Genomic DNA, 24,159 nt, shown 5'->3' with positions numbered 1-24,159 from the left:
TCAATGATTAGTTTACTTTTTTTTTTCATTAGTTTTTATAATCTGAATTTATTTTCTAACAAAAATGCATCAGCTCTAGTTTAAAGAACATATTTGTTGCTTAACTACAGCTGATGTGTTTTTGTGATCTTTAATATTAACATTAGTATGGCTTAAATATTTTAAAAAATATTTCTCATGGATGAGTAATGTATTTTATGATTTTCATTTTAACGTAAAGTTTCTTGATGACTAGATTTATTTAATTAATTATTAACTTATCAGTTTACAGTAATTGTTAGAGCTTGTTTTGTCTCTGACAAATAAAATAATTTATAGTTTGCTTAGACATTTAATAATTTTTTTATAATATTCATAATATTTATGTTTAAAAGAATGAATTATTATAATTTATATATTTTTCAAAAAATTGCATTGCCACCACATTTTCAATTCAGTTATTGATTCAATTCATCTTAACCTGTATTAACAGAAACAATTTATCTCATATTATCACCAATTTTTCAAGAACTTAATGCATATTTGCTTGAAAACGATTGTTTTCAATAGTATATTACATAAAGATATGTTTTTTTAACAATGTAAAATTGAAAATATATACATCAAGACAATTTTGTACTGTTCTGGAGATATGCTATTATGTTTATGTTAATGATAATGAGATCATCATAAGTAGTTTAGTCTTATAGATTGTGAACTAATTTTAGATGAAATCATACTATAATAATTGGTATAATTCCATCTAAAATTAGTTCACAAATCTACCCAATAGCTGAAAACTAACTTTCTCTTATCTAAGGATTAAATAAAAACAAAAAATTTTTCTGAAATATGTGACTGAAGAAATGATAAAATACAGTGATAAATTAAATTTCCATCTATTATCGCTTATACCAACAGGTACAAATGTGCAGTATCATAACAGATTTTATGCAGCAGGTGAAATTACTGTCATGCACCACAAAAACAATAGTAAACACAATTTACTTTTACTTTTATTTATAGATAAAATAAAATATTTATTTTAATATCATTTCATCTATAAATAATATATCTTTATACTTCAAAAATTTTATATTTTGCATCCATATATTTTACACTGTATCTGGAAAAATGTCTATTTGCTTCATCTCTGTTATAACACTGTATATTTAAACAATTTTTTTATAACAAAACTTTCATACAACATTACATGTTTATTTCTAAAAAATTTTTAATTGGATGAAAGAAAAAATTAATAATAATATTGTAATTTTATTGTTTAATAGAAAATTTCCAATGTTATATCTGTGTACTAAAATATATATGAAAATCAAAACTGAAAATCAGTTAAGAAACTAATTTTTAATTTTTTATTATTAAAGAGATCATGCCAATAGGGCAAGTCATCTGTTAATTTTGCATGCATTACATGAAAATAATTTAATACTTTTAATTTTAAACTTATAGAATTTTTCAATGTTTATTTAATATTAAACAGAATTGGATATAAACACTTTAAATTGTGAATTCAAAAACACCAGAATTTTCCATTAGTGAACAAGCTAGTAATGATGATAAAGAAAAGTTTAGACTTGGTAATAAAAACAACGTAATACACTGTAAACTTTCATCAACACAAAATATGAAAATGAACAGTTAAAAATATTTCCAAAATATATGAAGTTTTCATAAAACTTGAAATACTATGTACAGTTATATAAAATAAAAAATAATTGTAAAACATGAGAAAAACCTATTAACAACAACAGAAGTGTTAATTAGTGATGCATAATATAAATTGAAGTTTTTCCCACTTTCTTTTGTCTTATCAATCAATTATATTTTGAATTCAAATTGCATTGCTTTACACACCTTACCTGAATTTATTATAAATTAAAATAAAGCTGAAAATAACAATTATGTATATTATGATAATTATAACAATTGTTTTTAATTTGTCATTTATAGCAATCAAAAAGAAAAATATTTTAGCATGACATAACTGGTAAACCAGAAATAAATCTTAAATTTTGTTAACTATACATTATATTTTCTGAAAGAATAACAAAACAGAACTGTCTTGGATAATAAAAATAGAACTTTAAGTTCAATAACAGTTACCACATTCATATTAATTATTTTTCAATCAAATTTCACATAAATAAATTCCTCAAAATAATTTTTTCCTATTTTAATGTTTTGAAGTCAAACTTGGAAATTATGTTATCTATAAATGTAACAAATATCAAAAAACTTTATTATTAAAATTATTTCTATATTTATATGTTTCTAACTAATTCCTAGATTCTTCAAAGAGCAAAAATTAAAAAAAAAAATAATAATAATAATAAAATTCATATATTAATGAAGATTTCAAAATCATTGAAGATGCAAAGTATTTTATAACTTTAAAAGTTTAATTCATATTTGATTATTATTTTATGGAATCATTATAGTTTTATTAATATTTAAATTTTACTTTTTATCTTTTTAAGTAACCAATTTTATTCTTTGAAGATATCTAGAGATCAGAAAAAAAAAACAAATATCAAGTTAAACCAATAATATCAAACAACTTCTATTCATATATCTTAAAGTAGTTTCATATTATAGACTTATAAGGATGTGTTTTATTCAAAAACTATTGTAATTTAAAATATTTAAAATTTAAGTTTTCATAACTGAAGTGCACCAATTTCCACTTTGACCTTAATCAAAAATTCTGAAATTGTATATTGGCACAATCTAGGAGTGAAACAACACATTTATATACCTATAAAATATTCCCAATAATATTGTTAAACTATCTAAATGAATAATTAGATAAATTTTTTTATGGAATATTTTGGAGTGAGTGATTAATATGTAATACATTATATTGACAGACAAATATTTCACAATCCGGCAGCACAATAAAGTTCGACTTTTAAAGATTTTGAGCAAGTCCATCTATTTATAATTGAATAAGGCAAAATTACTTTTCCAGTTTATGCCAAGTATTCTCAAGGCACAATAGTAGTTACATACTCGTTGTTTTGTTAAGATTTTTTTCTCTTGCATTTTCATTAAATGATCGCATCTCAAATAAAGTTGTTATTAATTAAGCATCACTGTATCCTATAACTGCACTAACACAGCTGAATGGAAAATATCATCATCTAATAATGATACTTTACATTTATGATAAAATTAGAATACATTTATAACATCATACAGGCAACACATATGCGATCAGACAGGAAAAAAAAACTGCAGCTATCAAAGTATAAGTGTTTGATTTGATATGAAATACTGTTATTCTTGTAGAGAACAAGAATATCTACACTGTATTTTGATGTGTTTGTTGATGTCGAATGTTTGAGGCATCTCCTCGACAAATAGGACAAGTTCGATTTGCCTGGAAAAAATGAATGAAATATAGTATAAAATTTTTTACAATACAAATTTAAATAAAAAAAAAACCATTTAAAATATTACTGTATATTTTATAATATAATCATTCTATCACAGAATACTTTCCAACATTCTTTAGAAATGAAACTATAAGGAATTAAAATTTAAATGTAAAATGCAATTTACTACTTAAATGTCACCCATTATCAACTGCACCAGTTTCAGTAGGTCAAATATTTTTCTGCAGATCAGTGATTGACAAAACTTATGTAGAGTATTCTAACTGTACTGTACATTTAGTAAAATGTTTTATTTTCAAATTTTAAAAACTGTATTAAATTCAGTACACTTGCATGTAAGATTCAATAATTAAAGTCCAATTTAGTGTCAGAAGCATTTACATTTATGTCTGGAAAGGCAGCATTCTAGTCTGTGCCAACAGAAGCAAACATATATTATACAGCTACTCTTTATGATCATGTGATTCAAAATAGATGTACAGAAGTGTAGCTTGGTCATTCACATAAACATATAGACATCATTTTGTTTCACATCATTGACTGTAACATGTACAGATATATACAGTACATATTGTACATACTAATTTAAATTATTTTGAAAAAACCATCAGTTAGTGTGTACTTAATGAAAATATAACAAAATTACATTCAAAGCAAGACCATAAAAATATGTTATGAAAATAACATACGAAAGTACTTAAGTGCTTCAATAAGAATTACCACAAAAATTTTGTCTTGAGTTTGAGATTACAAAATTCATGTGATCTGATGAAAACAAGCTCTATTAACAGCTAAAAGCTATAAGTATGCATTCTGTCATGAATATGCATATGTATTTAATGGACTTTGGAATTATTGAAATCATAGATTTTTCCAAAATAATTAAAACACAAACAGATTTCTTCCATAAAAATAAAAAATTCTCTCTTCAGTGGCAGGATGTACAGTACAATGGCTCAATGACCTTGAACAAATGTCCAATAAATCAACAATGTATAACTGGTAAAACTGAAATAATTCTTATAAATACATAATATGATGAAAGGTTTTGAATTAAACAATATTTATGTGGGTCACCAGACCAGATAATGACTTGCATATTTCAAATTATCCAAACTAAAATGTATGCAAAATCCTAATCCTTTGGCCTGGGACTAGACTTGACTTTGAATTATGTAATACTTTGAATTATCTGATATCAAAATAATATGGTTTTACTGTATTTTGATTTCCTATAGTGTGGAATGTATCCTGTGTTGTACAGGGTTCACTGTATATGTATGTATGTATGTTTAAGTCAATTTAAGGAAAACTTTTATATTTGATCAATTTATTTAAAATGTTTATTCAAATTTATAATATATAAAAGAAAATGAAAATAATTTTATCAATTTCAATTATATGTGGATCTCATGCTATTTATTTTAATTAATATTAACCCTAAATGTCTATAAAAATTATTTTAAGAATTAATAGTACTGTTAAAATTGTTATATTCTGTTTTGTTTACATAACTGGAAATTTTACCTTTCTAAAAATAAACATAAGTAGTTAAAAATTATTTTATAACAATTAATTTGTAAACCACAGTAGACTCTCAATAACTTGAAGTGGAAAGGACAGAAGCAGTATGGAAAATGTCTTCATTGTAATAAGTTCATAAATATCACAATATGAACAGCATAAAAAGCTCAAGACTTCCTTATATGTAGAGGAGCAGGATAGTTGTCCTTGATAGGATTTATTTCTTCCTCATCTTTATTGTTTGTTTCTTGTACTTGATTTTTTATTTCAACAATGTTCTTGAGATAAGTGTTGGCAGACAGATAGGTCATTATCAGTAGTGACAAAATCTTTAACATAGTTGACAAATTCTGATTTATTCAGTGTAAAGAAATTGTTGACCAAAACCTGTTTTTGCAAAGCAGTGGTACTTAGTGAAATTTTATTCCAAGCTTTATTAATTATTCATTTTTCATTTGGCAAGGTCACTCCACACTCATATGATCTATCTTCAATAACATACATCACATTTTGTACGATGAGCTTTCTGTATTGTAATTTAAAATTTTAAAATAATTCCTTGGGTTTTAGGGGTTTAGAATAATTCAAAGGTTCTAATCTAGAAGTTGTATTTGATGGTAAAAATTGAACTGTTATAGCTTTCACAATAGGGATCATCAAACATGCACTAAAACTGTTCATAAAGGAATAAATTTTCTGTTTTTGACAATCTTGTGAACTTCTTAATTTATCAGCCAGTTAGAAAGAAAGCTCTGACATCATTCATACTTTACTACTTGCAGCATATTATAATAATAATGTCTTGGCATTGCAAAAGATTTAAAGATATTCCAATTAATAATGACAGCAGTTTTTTATTACCTGATACTTTTATCTGCTATGTTCCAACTGTTGTTCAAATTATTCAGATTTTTTTCTCTAAGAAGTTTCTAATGACAGGAGTATTCTTGTCTTCATAGTGTACAAATTACTTCAGCACACACTTTTCAGTATCTGGATATTCACATTTATACTTATTTTCTGTTCTCTATGATTCTGTTGTGCATTGGAGTTTTATGAAATCCTCTTATTGTTTTTCAGAAAAGGTGGGAAGAGGATGCTAAACTTAATATCAAATTTCAGATTTTTTCTTTTTGCTTTCATCCACAATCTTTATGACAGATTGTCTTTTCTGTTGTTGACAAAATTTTTAGTTCTCTCAAGTTTGCTATTCTATCTATTTTGAAATTAGAATAGTCAAAACACTGATTACATGCAATTAAAACTTAACATGTGATTCAAACTTTACAGTGAAATTTATACAGTATGAGTGCTTAGTTCCAAATAAGGAAATACATATAGACAAATTCAGCAAGTTGTCAAATCACAGATGTGTTCATTACATTTTAAAATTCTTAAGTTTTCAATTTCTAAAAATCTAAAAATAAAAAAAAACTAACAATTTTAAAGCACTAAAATTTGATCAGTCAATTTGCATTTGAGATCATTACTTTAGGTGCAAACATTGCATTACATAAAATTCAAAATTTTAACAATCAAAGACTAATTCTATACAATACCAATCTTCATCTTCAAGATAATATTGTTCATTCTCGTAAAAATGGAAAAGTATACAAAATTAGGCACAAAATAGTCTCTGATTCTTAAATTTAAAGTCAGTGAAATTTAATCTCAGAATTTCTTTGCCTTAGATAAAAACAGAATGTACTATCTAAGTTGAAAAAATAAAATAAAATTTGAGTTAGCAAGAATTTCAATTTAAGGAAGTTCAACTTATTGAGAACCTACTGTATTAATTTTCACTATTATTTTAACAGATCAGTAATAACTGTCAAATAGATTTTGTAGATTTATGGATGTGAAAATAAGCATTGTAGTAACTTTGTTCTTTATTACCATCACTCTTGTCAGGGTCCTTATCCATCATCATTTAAATTCCAACATTTCCAGGTTTTCCAGGTAAAAATCTTAGAATTTCTCTAACAAACACAAGTTAAACAACAAAGCCAAAAACCAACTGAATTTTTAATTTTGATTTATATTTGGCAAAAGGATGTATTTTAGCATAAAAACAAAGTGTACCAAAAGAATTTTCCAAAATAATTTTTTTGGTGCTTTATGACCCATTGAAATTTTTGTTTTATTTGATGCATCAGATGAAAAAATCAGTCATATCCCAGCTTTTGAACATGTAGAATGATCAGTGAGGATTTATTGGGCTGCAATTTGAAAAAATTGTAAACTTATAAATTTCCATTGTAGTCCATCTGTCTTTCCTTAATCTTGAGAATAAAGTCAATGAAGACCAGATATAGAACCTTAAGGGCAGGAGGTTCCAAGTAACTATATACAAACTTTTAATCAAAGAAGTCATGTTATTTTAATTCAAAAATTTTTCCTGAAAGGTGTTAGATAGATGACTGGCACAACTCTATAGTTAAAGGAAAAGTATGATGTACAGGGGCAAGTCACTGCTAATTTGGGGCAGAGAACATATACTTTAAATTAAATAAATTAAAAATTGTAGTCTGGCATTGTGGCAATGTGCAGTCTGGCATTCATCTGGCAAATTGCACAATAAATAATTGCTCATTTTAATGGAAATCATTTAGAGATCATGATTAGATAACAAAAAATAAAAATTCATTATTTCAGTTTTACAGAAATTTTTATATTAAAAAATTTAGACTCCTAAAAACTGAGTTTATTTTTTCTTTAAAGTTTTTATAGATTTTATAGATTTTTTTTGCATTGTAAGCATGAATTTTATTTTTTTATTATTATCCTTTGGATAATAATAAAAAAATAAAATTCATGCTTACAATGCTTATTATACATCCACTAGAAATTTTTATTTGCATAAATAAATGTTAAACATGCCAAACCAGTCAGTCATTAGCTCTTCATATTGCCTGAGTGTATCTTTATTTTTTGGCCTTGTTTATTTGATATAAAATGAGATAAATTTTAGACACTATCAAATTAAATTAGTGAATATTTATTTCTGTGAAGTAAAAATATTCCTTGACTACTTAAAATTCCCTACTTTGCAGATTGTTATAAACTCTGTCTTATATTATATGTTTATGTTATGATGATGCTAAAAGCCAAAATTATTGCGATACTTGTAAATAATTTATATGAAATAATCTTTATTTTAGAAAATAAATATATTTAGATAACTGTTTATTTCTTTTTTTGTTACATGATTGTAAAAATTTTTTAATTTATAATGTTTTGAAACTGTAATGTTATAAAAAAAATTAATAATAAAAAGAAAATAATACTTTAAAACTTAATATATATTTAATAAACAAACAAAATACTTGTTTTCATTTAAACTCATCTTACTGAGAGTGATCTTTACTTATATGTTTTTTTAATAATTTACTACTATTAAGAATGTACTCATAGCTAAAATTGATGTATTAATTTATAAAAATATTTTGTTAATCATATGATGCAGATCAATACTTTACTTACAATACATATTTATAGATACAGTTTTATATTTAAAAATATAATTTCCATAACAATACATGAATATAATGTAAATTAAATAACTTTATATAAAAATTTTTATATTACCTTTAACCATTTATCAATGCAACGAGAATGAAATTCATGACTACAAGGTAAGACCCTTAACATCTGACGAGATTCAAAATCGCACATGCACACAACACAAGATGTTTGATCATTTTCACGAGATTCCAATTTACAACGATAAGAAGGCAATTGATCAATTTCTAAAATTCAAATTGTATAACTTAGTTAAAATAATTCACAATACTTGTTCAAATTAACTAAAGCATTTACCAGATTTGGGCAATCCACGAGGTTTAGCTTCACCCAATCTTTCTGCAAGACTAAGTAATGCTTCATAATTTTCTGCTTCTGGAGAATCTGAATTAGGTAATTCTTGGTTATAAGGTGGTACTGATGGATTGGATAACATGGCACTGCTGATAAAATAATAATTAAATTATACAATGAATTACAATATTCAATACAGTAGAATCCATTTATTACGATCATTTTAGGACTTGCAATTTTTGATAACAATAACCAGCTAACCTTAAATAGAGGATAAAACAATTTTCATTATTGAACTCAATTTATTACAAACAATTATGTCATTTCTACAATTTATATTTATCACAAACTGTATACTTAATACATTACACATTTACTGTATTTACTCACTTATAAGGTGATCTCGCAGGGTATATAGGACAAAGTGTGACTTTAAAGATCAAAATAAAAAAAAATGAGATTTATTAATATAATTCTAGTTTTATTTCATTTAAGCACAAATAAAATATCAAATGCATGTAAATGCAACCATTAACCTACAGAAATTACTGGCATTTTAAACTTTAAGGAAAAATCATGTAAAATCAACAACACAATTTCTTTGTGTAAAGCTGAACAATCAGAAACCTTTTATGCCAATTACAGTACAGCATTGTTTATCCAAAAGCCAGTTATCCAAAACGTCGGTTAACCAAAAGTATTCCAGTCAGCAAATTTAAATTTTCACTAGTGCTGTGGCACTGCAATCTTTGGCTATATCTTGGGCTACTCCAATATTTTTTTTTGTTGGTGTGTGTGCTTTAGCTGGCAGCACTGGCACTTTTGTGTGGTGTTTTTCTGAGGACTGTGTGTCGTGCTGAATCAAACGTTTTTGATACTAGATCAACTTCTAAAGTATATATTTTTGTTTTTATATTTTTCAATATATTTATTTTGTTTGTAAAAAATAAAGAAATAATTTTTAACGATACAATAACCACGATACAATGTTAAGCCTAACATAAACTTTTAAAAAGTTTACATTAGGCTTAACATTGACGAAAATTCAATGCGAAGCGACACGCAACATAGAAAAATTTCAACATGGATAGGTTAATATATTTTTTCATACATAATCGGTTATCCAAAAAATAAGTTATCTGAACAACCCCAGTACCCAATTGATTCAGATAAATGACACTCTGCTGTATTAACAGTCAAATCCACTCTCCATCAATTACACTTATGAGTTTCTCAGAATTCTGATTTCCAAATAATAATCTGTTTTTACATGGGAATGGATTAAAACTTATATTGGGCTTCTGTATGATTTTGGAATTCAATTCAAAAGCTTTGATTTTCCTATTGCTATTCATCTTTATTCGTGACAATACACAAGAAGGATTCAAACAACCCAGATAAAATACTTATGTTTTTAAATACAAGAGGGTAAGCATCTGGTAAAAAAAAATGCATATACATAGTTCACAAAAATTATTTGCAAAAATGCAAAGAGTCCTTTGCACACATGTATAGGACAACCTAGGTTTTTGAAGCAGTGAAAAATGAATAAAAACCTCATCTTATATGCGAGTAAATACAGTATATATGCTACATTTCTTATAAATTTTGTGCTTTTGAAAACAACTTAAAATTTATTTGAAAAACTTATCAGAAAACAGACAATACTTTGATTGCATTTATTAGCTCCTAAATATAATTCTCATAATGCTTTTCAAACTTCATATTATTCTATATTGCACACCATGACAAGAATTCATAGAGCCTCATGCATGTGGGCATTAGTTGGAGGAACTTCTGAAATTTCTTCTTTGGTAATTTGGAGTTATCATCAGCAACATCTTGACATATTTCCAATACAGTAATTGAAGCCACCACTTCAACATTGTTATCTATATCCACCCAATTTTCAAATTTGTCTAAATACTACCTGACATTCTTTTGAAAATTTCAGCTTAAGATCAGGTTCTTTGAAAGTAGGAATTTCAGTATTTATTTTATTTTTGGAAGCAGTTTTTGATTGTTTTCTCTGAGACTTGTTTCCAAGATTGTAAGCAAATGCAATGTATCAATGTAGGAAAATCTTTTTTGCAATTGCACTTGCATCAGATTAATCTTGAATTTCATCAAGTTCAGCTAAGAGTTTAAATCTTTTAGCAGTTTCATCTTTAAACAAATAAGTATGCTCAGACAGATTACATGAAAATAGAGTCCAGTTTCATCTGTATTATAAATATACTGGGATAAATATTCAGCAATGATTTTGGGCCAATCTGTCTTTATCAACACATTAGCTATTAACAATTCAGTACTTTTTTCTTCACCATAAAATGAATATGCTTATACATGATATTCTCTCACTTTTTAACCTGGTGAATCATCCATCAGTTGCAATGAAATCTTTGCCCATTAACTGAAGCATTCTTTTCATAAACATTACTAAACCAAAGCTTTAATGCTGACTCAACTTGACTATCCTCCCCAGGTCCTTCTCTCTTCTGATCCACATTCTTGTTAGAAAAAGAAGAAATTTCTGTTTGATCTGTTTATATAAAATCATACACAAAATTATTTAGAAATTTTTAAATGCATAGCTGCACTACATTGAGTCGTTACGAGCAACTTATCATAACACCCTAAAATTGTTTGGTTTTCTCGAAGAGACAAATATCTATACTTTTGCACTGCTTCTGCTAAGATCCAAATGGTTTTTTATTGACTACTTTACAGTGATCTGTTGAGTTAAAAATGATTGTATTTATAGTCTTTTTTAACTCAATAGATCATAAAATTAAACTAGAGGAATGACAACAAGTGCACAATTTTATTCCCAGTCATTGCAACAATGTTTTGAAAAGGTAATGGGTGCTTTCTAAGAATTCTTGTCATGCACATGGTGTGTAAGAGATAAAAGGCATGCTTTGATTAAAAATAAATTTTGAAGAAAAGTCCATTTACAGTAGTACAAATTTTCTAAGAATTCTTATCATTTGTCTCCAAGTGTAATTATCTCAATTGATAACAATAACAGAAGTGTGATTATAATAGGCAGACTATTTTTAACTAATTATATGTAATATGTTTTGGGACTAAATGATTATAATAACNGATATAACAAGTTTTATATGGTTTGTTCCTATAAATATTTTTATTTTGAAAAAAAATCTATTTACTTAATTTATATATAATATACTTAATATCTGAGTCTATGAGGATACTTTCATAACCAATCTAGAACATACCATGCTGCTAAATATGAAAAAATAAAAATACAATTGAAAAAAAGCACACATTAATGCATAATCATGATGGAAAATTGTTACAAATACTATTTATTTTAGAAATAAGATCCTATAAACTCTCTTACTAGTTCAACTAAGAGTTTATAGGATCAAGTTTTTGAAATTCAATCTCCAATAAAATCTGAAGCAAATGCTTTTTGTTCAATTTTTCATTCAAATTTAACTTTGCAAAATTTTCTAAAAATTGAAAAAATGTATTTGCACTTAGCTGCCGATTGTGAACAAATTTCATATTAATACAATAATGATGAAAAGAAAGGTATATATATTATAAAAATGTCTGTAAATTTCTTTAAAACACACTTCATAAACACTTTTATGCAGAAAAAATTTTAAATTTTATAATTTTTAATATTTTTAATTCTTTAATTCAATTCAAATTTAATTCAAATTTAATTCAATTCAAATTTATTTAATAAAATTTTTGAGATTATATTTAAAAAATATATCAGATTTCTATATCATTTAGAATTTATACATTGCTTTTTTGATCAGTTGCATAAAAATATCAAGAAGACATGTATAATAGAAAAAACAAGTAAAGAGTACTGTACATAAAAACTTCAGAAACATACATGAAATGCAGAAGAAAACCCTGATATGCTGGTGGTACTGGGGGTAACACTGTTCCTCTCCAATGTCTACTTGCATGTCTTCTTCCCCGATTATCCATCCATTGAGCATTTGGAAAACTATTCTATAAATTAAAAAATTTTTATAAAATAAATTTTAACAATACATTCTTCCATTAATATAATATAAATAAATTTTCAAACAATAAAAAGTTATCTCCTAAAAAATAATTATTTATATCAATACTAAGTTTGTAAATTTGATGAAGTTAGAAAATTAGCTAGAAAATGAATTAGTAATATTAATTCATTTTCTAGCTAATTTCATTTTTTAGCTATATTAATAAAAACAACAAAAATAATCATTTAAATAAATTTTTTTTCATATTTTCAGTACCAATCAATTAGATTAACCTAATGATTAATTAAAAATTAAAGTAATCTAAATAATATGGAAAAATTTTAAATATTCAAGCAATAATGATTTATAAATTATTGCTTGAATATTTAAAATTTTTCCATATTATTTAGACTACTTTAATTTTTAATTAAAAATTCTTTATTTTGTGATAATTAACAAAAGTTAGTATTTGTAATGAATGATTGTTTTCTCCTTTTCCTTTCCTACTAGTAATCACTAAGTCACAGGGTAACGCTGTTACATAGAGTTCATTATATGCAGCAAACAGACTGTCACAAAGTTACCCCAAGCGACAGGGTAAAATTGTGACAATAATTTTCATAATATTGTTTAAAACAATAAATGAACAATTAATTAAAAACTACTAATTAAAATTAAAGAAAGATAAAAATTAAATCTTTCTAAATTAACAACTAACAACACATTTGGTCCAATAATCCAGTAATTAACATTAAAAAAAAAAACATGAAGTTTCACAAATAACTCCAGTTTACTGGTATATTTCATTATGTTTAATGGTAAAAAAAAGGAAAATATTTTAAAATACAAAACTGTATTAAAAAATTTTAATTATTAAACAGATTTTACAGTATTTAACCTTATCATCTGCCAGAATTGTCTGTATTTAAATAAATGAATTAGTTAAGTAAAAACTTCACAGAACTAGACATTAACAGAATGTAATATACCAATCAACTAACACAGTAATTGACAAGAACAGAAGACAATAGATCAAAAGTAATATTAAATTCTGTATGTACTAATATCAATATATAACAGAATTTATCTGAACAGAATATGTTCCAGAACCAATTATTATTCTATTTTATTCAAACAAAAAGAAAAATTACTTCTACTGAATAGAATCAATGAAGAAACATTCTAGTTAAAAATAATCCTATAGGATTAATAGGTAAAAATCTTTAGTTAATTGTTCTAATAATTTTTAGAAATTTTCACAAGTATTTTATGCACTAACATTTCTTTATATGTCATATTCCCTCCATCATTGTTGCAATAACATGCACTATCTTTTAACAGGTTCTTAGTCTAAGTACAGGTTTGTTGCATGCCAATTTCTTGCATTTAATATACCCATTTTTATGTTTATTTATTTTAATTAAGCATTTACATTTAATAGACTATGTTAAATTTTAATTAAATTATGAAATACTAGCAGACCCCGCCATGCCTTGTTGTGGCTCAAAATGTATCTATTATAAATGTATAACACTTCCCCTGTGGGGGAAAATTTTTTGAAAAATATTTTCTTAGTGTACATTCTCTTGATGTACCCTATTAAAACGCAATCAAAAACGCGCAAAAACCCGCATCTAAAATAGTATAATAGAAGCCAAGTTCATGGTAAGCCTTAATCCTGTCTCTCTCCCCCGGGGGAATATCGAAAAATTTGTTGTTAGTGTACATTCTGTTAACGTACCCTATTAAAACGCAATCAAAAACGCAATCAAAAACGCATCTAAAATAGTATAAATAGAAGCAGAGTTCTTTACGGTAAGCCTTCCCCGTAAGGCTTACCGTAAAGAACTGTCCATCCCCATGTTTAACGGAATAATATACAGCCTATGTCCACCCTGAAGTTCCATTCTAAATATTGGTGAAAGAATTTTTGAAATCGGATGAGTAGTTTCGGAGATTACCTGCTGCATACAAACTAACATACATACAAACATTACCTCTTTATAATATTAGTATAGATTACGAGATGATATAATCTTGGAACGTTTACCTGCTGCATACAAACTAACATACATACAAACATTACCTCTTTATAATATTAGTATAGATTAACACAATTAATGCACAGTAACTGTTCCAATAAATACTCATTACTAGTTTCACAAATAATGCTTGGTCTATTGATCACAGATAATTTTTTCAGGATTTCAAACAAATTATAATAAAATTATAGAGTTTGTATGACAGTAATAATACAGAAAATTTTTATTGAAAAGATTGTAAGTGAATTACTTACTATGTTTATTATTTGTAAATGTAAAATTTTTTATAAAAATAACTTAAGAAATTTACAAACACTTGTTCTCTCTCTGTGTTTTTCCATTTGCCCAACAATCCATCAATAATATTAACTTTTCCAAATTCCTATTTATATCTTCTAAATATTTTTCTATTTCTATTTTATATTTTATTCTTCATTACATACATTCAATACAGAAAAACATTTCAATTTGTAAAAGGACATTATTCTGTTTTCAAATATAAGATAAAACTGATTATTTTAACTTTTTTATTTTATAATTTTATTTCTCATAAATTTAATAAAAACTGATACTTGCAACTTTATATATTCCAAAACTATTTTACATATGATAAGAAATTTCATAAGTCTAGAAAATTTTAGTATTATGTGAGAAACATATTAATTGTAAACTGTGAAACAGAATTTCACTGCATATAAAGTGAAAAAAATATTACATAATTTATTGAATAATTTTTAATTCAAAAGCTCTATTTGAGTTATTTTATTGTTTACTTTATTACTAAGATATATATGATTTTCATTAATTTTCAATTTAAAATCATCATAATATAACTTCTTCATGCACACCGGGGTATGTATAATAAATAAATAAAAGAGGCTCGAGTAAGTAGGTTTTATTTATTTAAAATCATCTATGTAAATTCATTTAATAGCTTCAGTATTAATATAAAATTTAAATAAAAGTAGTCTATTACTGTTAACTAACTGATTTAAGATAAGCAATAATATTTCAGTTTATTTGAAGTGTTTTTCACACAGAATAAAAATTCTCTTATTTTGCTTTTTGTTTAGTATTGAATATCTGATCATAGTATGATATGAAACATTTGCACTAAGAGACATATGGAAGATAAATATAGAACTAACAAAAGTTTTGTCATACTAAATATTTTTATCATCATAATATTTTCTTAGTCTTGAATGTCAGAAAATAAAGACTAATCATTATTCAGTTGATAACTTATTGTTACAATAACTACTATTAATACTAATGATATAAAAATTTAAATAATTTTTATTGTTATAGAAAAAAACTGACAATATTGTATTCATATGAAAAGTAAAAAATTGTTCATACTATATCTTGTATTGCAGAAAAAGTTGATGCAGCAATAATTGGTGATGGTGGAATATTCGGATAATTTGTCTGAGAATCTGCATTACGGTTTCCTAAACCATTATCTTGTGACTAAAATAATTTAAATTTATTATAATTAAAAAATATATTATTCAATAATAAGAACTATTAATTGTTGTACCTGAGTATTTATTGAAGAAGACACAGGATATTGGGGTTGATCCATTGCTGGAATTTGTTGTTGAAAATGAGGCAATTGCTGATTTGGTGCTTGAATGAGTTGTGTAGGAATTGTGGGATTTATGGAACGATATCTAGTCTGATGATAGCAACAATTACAGGCAAAATTTGGAGCAACTATCTGAGGTTGAATATTGCCTGAAATAGTGCCCGAAACATAATATGGTGATGAAATAGGAATTGGCCCAATATTTTCAGTTCCATTGTATATAAGAAATGGATGAGTAGATATACCAGGAACACTTCCTGCAACCTGAAAGATAATAATAAATTTCGCAAAATTTCATACAGAACATCATACAAAAAAATAAATAATTGATACTAAGTTCTAAGTATCCATTCATTTTTAAAAATAAAAATAGACCTAATAAAGTTTAAAAGTGAATGAATGAACCTATTTGATTTTTATTCAAGATAACAATCATAATAACATGGAAAAAATATGAGTATCAATAAATAATTTAAATTAACATTTTAAAATATCTAAACTGTAATAACTAAGCAATCATATCTTTCTATTCTCTTAGAAAGTAAATGTTTATTCATATTATTTCACAATAAATTAACAATAAAAACAGTATTAACAAGTTTAATTCCATTCAAAAATATTTTCAATTGAAAATCTCCATTGCAATCTATAATTAATATTTACAAAACAAAAAAAAAAACCCCAACAAGAAAACATAATCCAGGATTACATTACATTAAATATGTTTTAATTTGAAATTATGTTTTTCTCTATCCTCAATGTAACAAGTCCTATATCACAAGAATGTGCAAAGTCGACAAAAGTGTAATATAAGTAAGTAATTAAGAACAAGAAGCACATATCAACAAAAATAAAACTGTTTATTATATTACAATGCTGCAAACAATGTTATATAAATAAAAAAGTACTGCTTATCAATACCTAAAACATTACTATTAAATTTTATAAAATAACAGCATTCAATTTCTCAAATAAAAAATTTCAATATTACAAAAGATATTCCATTTATATATGTATTCAATAATTAATTAAACTTTATTATATAAGAAAAACTTAATGTATACAAATATATTTTAAATTATTTTTGGATTTTGAGTAATTTTTCTTAAAATACATTACACACAGCACAAAAGTTTTGGTCAGAGAATTCTTGAGAATTATTTCTCATCACACATTCTTTAGCAATAAATTTTTGAATTAAATTTGAATTAAATCTAATGTAATTTATCTGATTTAATAGTAATTTATATACATGATGACAACTCTGTTGTTGTGGAAGATATACAAGGTAAATTACAATTAAATGAAGATTTCAAAACATTTTAATAATTATGGGATTTTTTAAATAAAATGATGTAATTGCTAAATAATTTAAATATTGACTATCTGAAATAGAATACAGATTGTGATGACAATCATGGTAGTCTAAAAACATTTAATTTATTTATTTTAAAATATTTTAATTTATTTATTTAAATTAATGAGAATATATCTTTTGATAAGATGATATTATTTATGTTCAAAACTATATGTTAATTTTTTATTTTGCTCCATGAACTCGTTTGAAAACTTTTTCAAAATTTATCAAACATACCTGTGTAATATCACAAACATATCCTTGCTGAGTACCAGCAGGATGAGCCAAAAGACCAGGATGTGGCAATGCATGATTCATTTGGAAGGCAGGCTGATAGTTATATCTGTGATCTCTAACTTGATTATCACACCATGATGGAATACTTTCACATCTTACACCAAGACTAAAGGATTAAAATATAAAAAAGTTTTATATATGTATAGTAAAAGTTAAAAATCATTATTTAAGTACCTATTTCTACAAGTAGAAGACTGTTCTGGAATGGCAATACGTGATGTATTTCTTCCATGTACCATTCTGCCAATAGAGTGTGAATTATTATCCCAAGATGTGGGAGATATTTGGCTAGGAGACAAAGAATCAATTCTGTGTGAAGAAATACGACGGCGTTTTCTGCTTGGACTCTAAAAATAATTTTTTTAAAAATCCTAATTAATAAATTGTAAGTAAAACTGAATATATTTAAATTTACTGCATACATTTGATTATATATATAAAAAATTTAATAAACACAGTATTTATGATATATTGTAATATGTTTATAGTAGAAAAATATTAATTAATGTATTTATAATTTGTAAATAATTTTACTTGAAATAATGAAACTATAGGATAAAATTAATTTAAATACTGGTACTCTATACCTATCAACATTTCAATGTCATTCTATCATCAAATTAAATATAGTCAAAAATCTGTACTTGTCAATGAAAACATTAAAAATTTTTTACAAATTGCATGAATGATAAGTCATAAATGTGCAAAACACATATATTATTTATTACTAACAAGGGGAATTTCAGGATTGGCTCCCTCAGATTTTAACAAGTTTAATTTGTATTGTAATACTAAGGTACATTCCATAAAAATATTCATACTGAAAACTTTGCAAAAATAATTTAATTTTGGTTTGCTTAAACTTTCACAAATGTACATATAAAAAACCCTATCAAAAAAAGAAAACATAAATAAACCAGAATTTTAAAGAATTACAATCAATTTGACTGTTCCAAAATATAAAAGGCATATAACAAAAATTAACTGAAACAATTCATGACATGTTAATAAATTATACTTAACAATAACCTAATATCCAATGAAACCTCCTTTGTCTAAAATAATTTTTTAAACGTCATCTGTCATTGGTTGTATGAGATTTTGGAGGACAGATATGCTTATTTCTTTCCAGTTATGAATTACGGCTTGTTTTAGTTACTCCACAATATTATATTGCTGCCCATTTACAAATATAGCTCTAGCCAAAATTCTCCAAGGATTTTCCATTGGATTAAGATCAAGAGATAGAGTTGGCCAATCAATCAATAATAGGCACCCCATTAGTTAAAATCCACTCATAGACAGAATTTGCTGTGTGAATGAGAGCATCAACCTGTTCAAAGAACCATCAATTTCCAGCAATACATTCTGCAAAAAAGACAGGAGATGATTATCAATATATGTTGGCAAGCAATTTGCTTTCGTATACCTTGTAAAAAAGCAATTAGAATCTTTCCTTGCCAACTAAAACATATCACAGCATAACTGAACCACCACTTTGTTGTCACTTAGAATATGGTCATTCCTCCCTTCTCAAATCAAGCCAGTAGTGACTCCAACCATCTGGACCATTAAGAGTAAATTTTTTCTCATCATTCCAGATGATTTGTTTCCATGTGTCCTCTCACGTTTTCCTTGGCCCAGAATAAATGTTTCTCCTTGTGAGTGGGATTTTGTAATGGGGTATGTTTTCTTGACTTATGTGAGGAACTGGGGGGCTAATAGGGTGAGTTGATCCCTATTTACCACTTAATTGGCAACGGATTGGTGTGATCAGCCCACGGGGTCAGTGGATGGCATGTTTCTTCTTGGCGCATTTCAGGTTGGCTTATCAGGTCAAGTGGGAGGGTAACAGGGGTCGTCAGTAAAGCATTGACGATACCCGAGAAAAAGACACCATTCACAAACACGAAAATAAAAATTTAAACTTTAATGAATAACTAAAAGCTAACAAAAAGGTTTACATGATTTCAAATACAAATATGGATAATCAGTGGCGTATACCGGACCGAGAGGGTATTCGAACTGTCCTAACTACCAATAACTGTTTACTGAATCCGAGAGAAAGTTTACAAAATGTTGTGAAATGTCCTACCTCTTTCCCTTCTTCAGTGATTTCGAGATTAAGCAGGTACATTGAGATCAAACTGATGCTGGAAACCTTTAGTTGGGAAGATGCACAGGATAAATTGGTTTCGGAGAAACAATCACCCTGAAGTAGGGGTGCGTTTGCCTTATATTTGGTTTGGGCCTGGGAAAATGATCATGTGATCGAGTGCTGTCGAAGACAAAGGTTGAATTTGCAGGTGTTGGGTCAGAGGTGATCCAGGGAGACAAACAGAAGATGTTGAAATGGGACGTGGAATGTAATCTTTGGTTTGTACAATGTTAGGTTCACCCTATTTATGCAGGCAAATGTTGACATTCTCATCCCATTAACTGTAAATTGTTATACTTTCTTAGCAGTTATTGGTGAGAAAGATGACATTCAATCCTTTCTTTTTCATTGCGATGTTTTCTTAATGATCATGAGGGAGAATTAGGCTTAACATTTTCATAAAATATAGCAAAATCAAGCGCTTGATCTCACACTTATAAACAAGATACCAAACATGTTTGCACAACTCTTACAATAGCTGATTGCCAACATTACACTTGGAAATTTACAAACATCTCTAAGCTTAATAAATTTGTAATATGCCAAACAACTACCAGATTATATCAGGCTACTATAAACATGGAAAAGTACCGTGATTGTGAGGTCCCAAGAACGGGTTGAAATTAAACATTTACTGTATTATTAGAAATTTATTAAAACAAAACTAGAAAAAAAAATTGTCTATTGTTAAAAACCAATCAAAGATCGAATTAGTTGTTCTAGTCATATGAAACCTCATATGACTAGAACAACTAGTCATATTGACTAGTTGTTCTAGTCATATAATGAGAGAAAAAAAAATGCTATCGATGTAAACAGAACGCAATAATTATAAATGAGCAACCTCCAGTAGAGACGGACCTTTGACAAGTCGCTCATATGCAAATAATTATAACATAGAAATTTTGAAAAGGGGGAAAGATTAATGACAAAAAGGGACATTGCGTCGAATCATTAAATTTCAAAAACGTCACAGACTAGACAACAATGGTGGAAAATATGAGCCCAAGTTTCAAAGTTCCATCAACATTTTGCATCCAGTGTAACGGATGGTGTCAAGTACAGTAATACCTCGACTTACGCTACCCCGACTTACACGAACCCAGAGTTACACAATTTTCAAATCGCATTGATTCGTCTTTTGTTTGAGCGCCACGCAACTCTTGATTATTCACTTCCCCCACACTATTGTTCAGTTTACATGTTCGGATGTGTCGTGCAGAATCGACACATAGCTACAATTTATTTTGTGTTATTTATTTCTGTGTTTGTTATATCTACGGAGACTTGAGAGACTCTATGTGGTGATTTCTCGTAACCGTGAACGAATCAAAAGACGAGATAAGATTAATGAGAACATTTATTAGCTTACGTACATCCGACTTGATTTTACACAAATTGTGAAATTATACCCTGACTTATGCGAATTCGACTTACGCTGTTATCGCCTGGTCCCACCTATCGTGTAAGCACGGGTATTACTGTAGATTCTTCAAAGCGGATCTTTCTGGTGACTCGAACAGGAATTGTCTTTCGCTTAGAGACAGATGAGAGACCAATTGTGGAGCGAGAAAAAAGGGATATGGAGCCAATCAGAAAAAAACAAAACAAAGAACGGAGAGTGATATAATCCCTGATCTTCAAGGACAGACTCACTTTCCAAAAACTGTGCACCTGCACACGGTTAGTCAATGCAAAAAAGCAGTTTTTCGTCTGTTGTGCCCAACTGGTAACCTGTGACTATGGACTCAGACTGCCGACACCAACTGACAAATCTCCACACCTGCCGTTGCCCCGGGGCCTTCCTTCAAGCAACATTAGAAACACCATAGACAATTCGAACCTCCAATTGTATAAAGAACATTTTTGTTCCTTAGTGTAAGTTTACTTTTACATTTAAAATAAATGGGTTTTTGAGATTCTTGTCATCTGTGTCTCCTCCGCCACACCCACATGCGAATGACCCTAGATCATCCTGACGCGGGATTAACGATTCATTTTTAAACAATAAAATTAATCAACCAATAACTGTTTTAAAATTATTTATTTTGTGAATATACTAGAGAAATTTTTCTATCAAGCATGACTAGAAAAGAATAGAAAATAAAATAAAATGTTATGTGGTCAGTATGAAAAATTAAAAAACAAAAATTTGTTGTAGAAGCAACATGATGTGAATATTATTAAAGTAAATGACATCACTGCAATGTAAATACCATCACTGAACTGAATCTAGTGCCATCTCATAGATAAAATGATTTTTTTTAATATTTATGGTTAGTTAATAATTACACACACACACAAGTGCTAAAGGCTATTATATTATGCACATATTTAAAACTTATGTGTAATTTATAACACAAATATGAAAATAATATTTTGCTAATATTATAAAAGAAACATTGTAATTTTGTCATTTTTTACTACTGTTAGTTTCAACATTGTTGATGAGATTTGTAAGTAAATCATATGATAATATTTACATTACTTATTTGACATTCTCTGCCCATCACTGATACAAAGAATAATTGTTTTCTTAATGAATAAAACACAAAGTTAATATACTATAATTCAGTATAAAAAAATTAATATTAAACAGTTTGAAATCTATTATTAGTAATTTGTCACTTACAGTTAAGAAATAGAATAAATTTTAATTATAAAATTTATGAAATTTTAACGATTATGACATAATACAGAGTGTCCATAAAGTCTCTTTACAACTTAAAAAATTTATTGCAAAGGCAATTGATAAAATATCTTAATCAGACTTGTTCTATTGTACTCAATGGTTTTCAAAGTTTTTCTACCTCATTTAATACACCTCTATATGGGCACCATTAGTTGCACACAGCATATCAAGACAATATTTGACTTCTTTCCATGTTCACTGTAACATAGCCCACAGCTGCAGGACCTTCAACCAACCTTCATTTTCCAGCAAGATGGTGCCCCATCACATTGGGGACTGCATGTTCATGACTTCCTTAATCAAACATTTCCAGACTGTTGGATTGGAAGGGATGGACCAATTCTGTAGCCACCACCCACATTCACTAAATATCACATCTCTGGATTTCTTTCTACGGGGCTATGTTAAAGATATTGTGTATCAAACAAAGATATGAGACATTACTGAACTAAAGCAAAATATAATACATGCAATAACAACCATTGATGAGGCTATGCTACAGCAAACATGGCAAGAAGTCGAATACCATCTCAATGTGCTTTGTGTGACTAATGGTGCCCATATAGAGGTGTATTAAATGAGGTAGAAAAGCTTTGAAAACCATTGAGTACAATAGAACAAGTCTGATTAAGATATCTTATCAATTGCCTTTGCAATAAATTTTTTAAGTTGTAAAGAGACTTTATGGACACACTGTATATTTAAATTTTGAATTTGTTAAGTTTCATTAAAAATCAAATTTAAATATCAGTCTAAAATATCAATTTCCAAAACTTAATTAGAATCTTAAATTCAAATTACAAATTATTGTTCAAATCTGAAATAAGTTGATATCCAAAATAATACAAGATTTAACTGCAATAAAAAATTCTGGTAATTATTATTTTCATATCAATCTAAATTTTACATAATATTTAGCATGGAGTTCTAACAAACATTTTAATTAATTTTTTAAATCTACAATAACAATTCTTATCACTTTAACTTCTTCTTTTTACTTTATTATATTTATTAATCACATTGTCATGTAAAATTTTTCTGCTAAAATCATGCAATTATTCCTTTATAATGGCTGTATATGCAAATATAAATTTATTTAATCTATATGTTATATTGATAACAAAGAGTAAGCTGAAATATAACATTAAATTATATTCATTTAAATTACAAATGTTATTATTGTATGTAAAATTGTCTAATAATTTCCTTTAGTTTATTAAAGACAATCTTGCACATATTTATTTAAATAGTTATATAACTATTTAAATTATTAAATTATTATTATTATTAAAATT

The 24,159-nt window shown here is 26.8% G+C and overlaps 1 protein-coding gene across 2 annotated transcripts in view; it reads right to left on the bottom strand.

Moving 5' to 3' along the window:
- Positions 1 to 2,493: 2,493 nt before the first annotated feature.
- The window catches only part of LOC111612924 (RING finger protein 44-like), a 28,951-nt gene continuing 7,285 nt past the window's right edge, over positions 2,494 to 24,159 (bottom strand). Inside the window, exons 2-9 of one of the 2 annotated variants that reach the window (XM_023354216.1) lie at positions 18,189 to 18,361; positions 17,955 to 18,120; positions 16,313 to 16,624; positions 16,132 to 16,242; positions 12,613 to 12,734; positions 8,739 to 8,881; positions 8,508 to 8,668; positions 2,494 to 3,379 (exon numbers count right to left, since the gene is read on the bottom strand). In XM_023354216.1, the coding sequence (XP_023209984.1) occupies positions 3,302 to 3,379; positions 8,508 to 8,668; positions 8,739 to 8,881; positions 12,613 to 12,734; positions 16,132 to 16,242; positions 16,313 to 16,624; positions 17,955 to 18,120; positions 18,189 to 18,361 (1,266 nt within the window). In that variant the 3' untranslated portion in view covers positions 2,494 to 3,301. Of the gene's footprint in view, positions 3,380 to 8,507; positions 8,669 to 8,738; positions 8,885 to 12,612; positions 12,735 to 16,131; positions 16,243 to 16,312; positions 16,625 to 17,954; positions 18,121 to 18,188; positions 18,362 to 24,159 lie in introns of both variants that reach the window. The other variant, XM_023354215.1, reaches the window with a different exon arrangement.

Source organism: Centruroides sculpturatus, unplaced genomic scaffold, assembly GCF_000671375.1.
Source record: "Centruroides sculpturatus isolate CEXI.00-Female unplaced genomic scaffold, Cexi_2.0 scaffold1897, whole genome shotgun sequence".
In the NCBI taxonomy this organism is placed as follows: domain Eukaryota; kingdom Metazoa; phylum Arthropoda; class Arachnida; order Scorpiones; family Buthidae; genus Centruroides; species Centruroides sculpturatus.
This window is presented reverse-complemented; position numbering and strand designations above follow the sequence as displayed.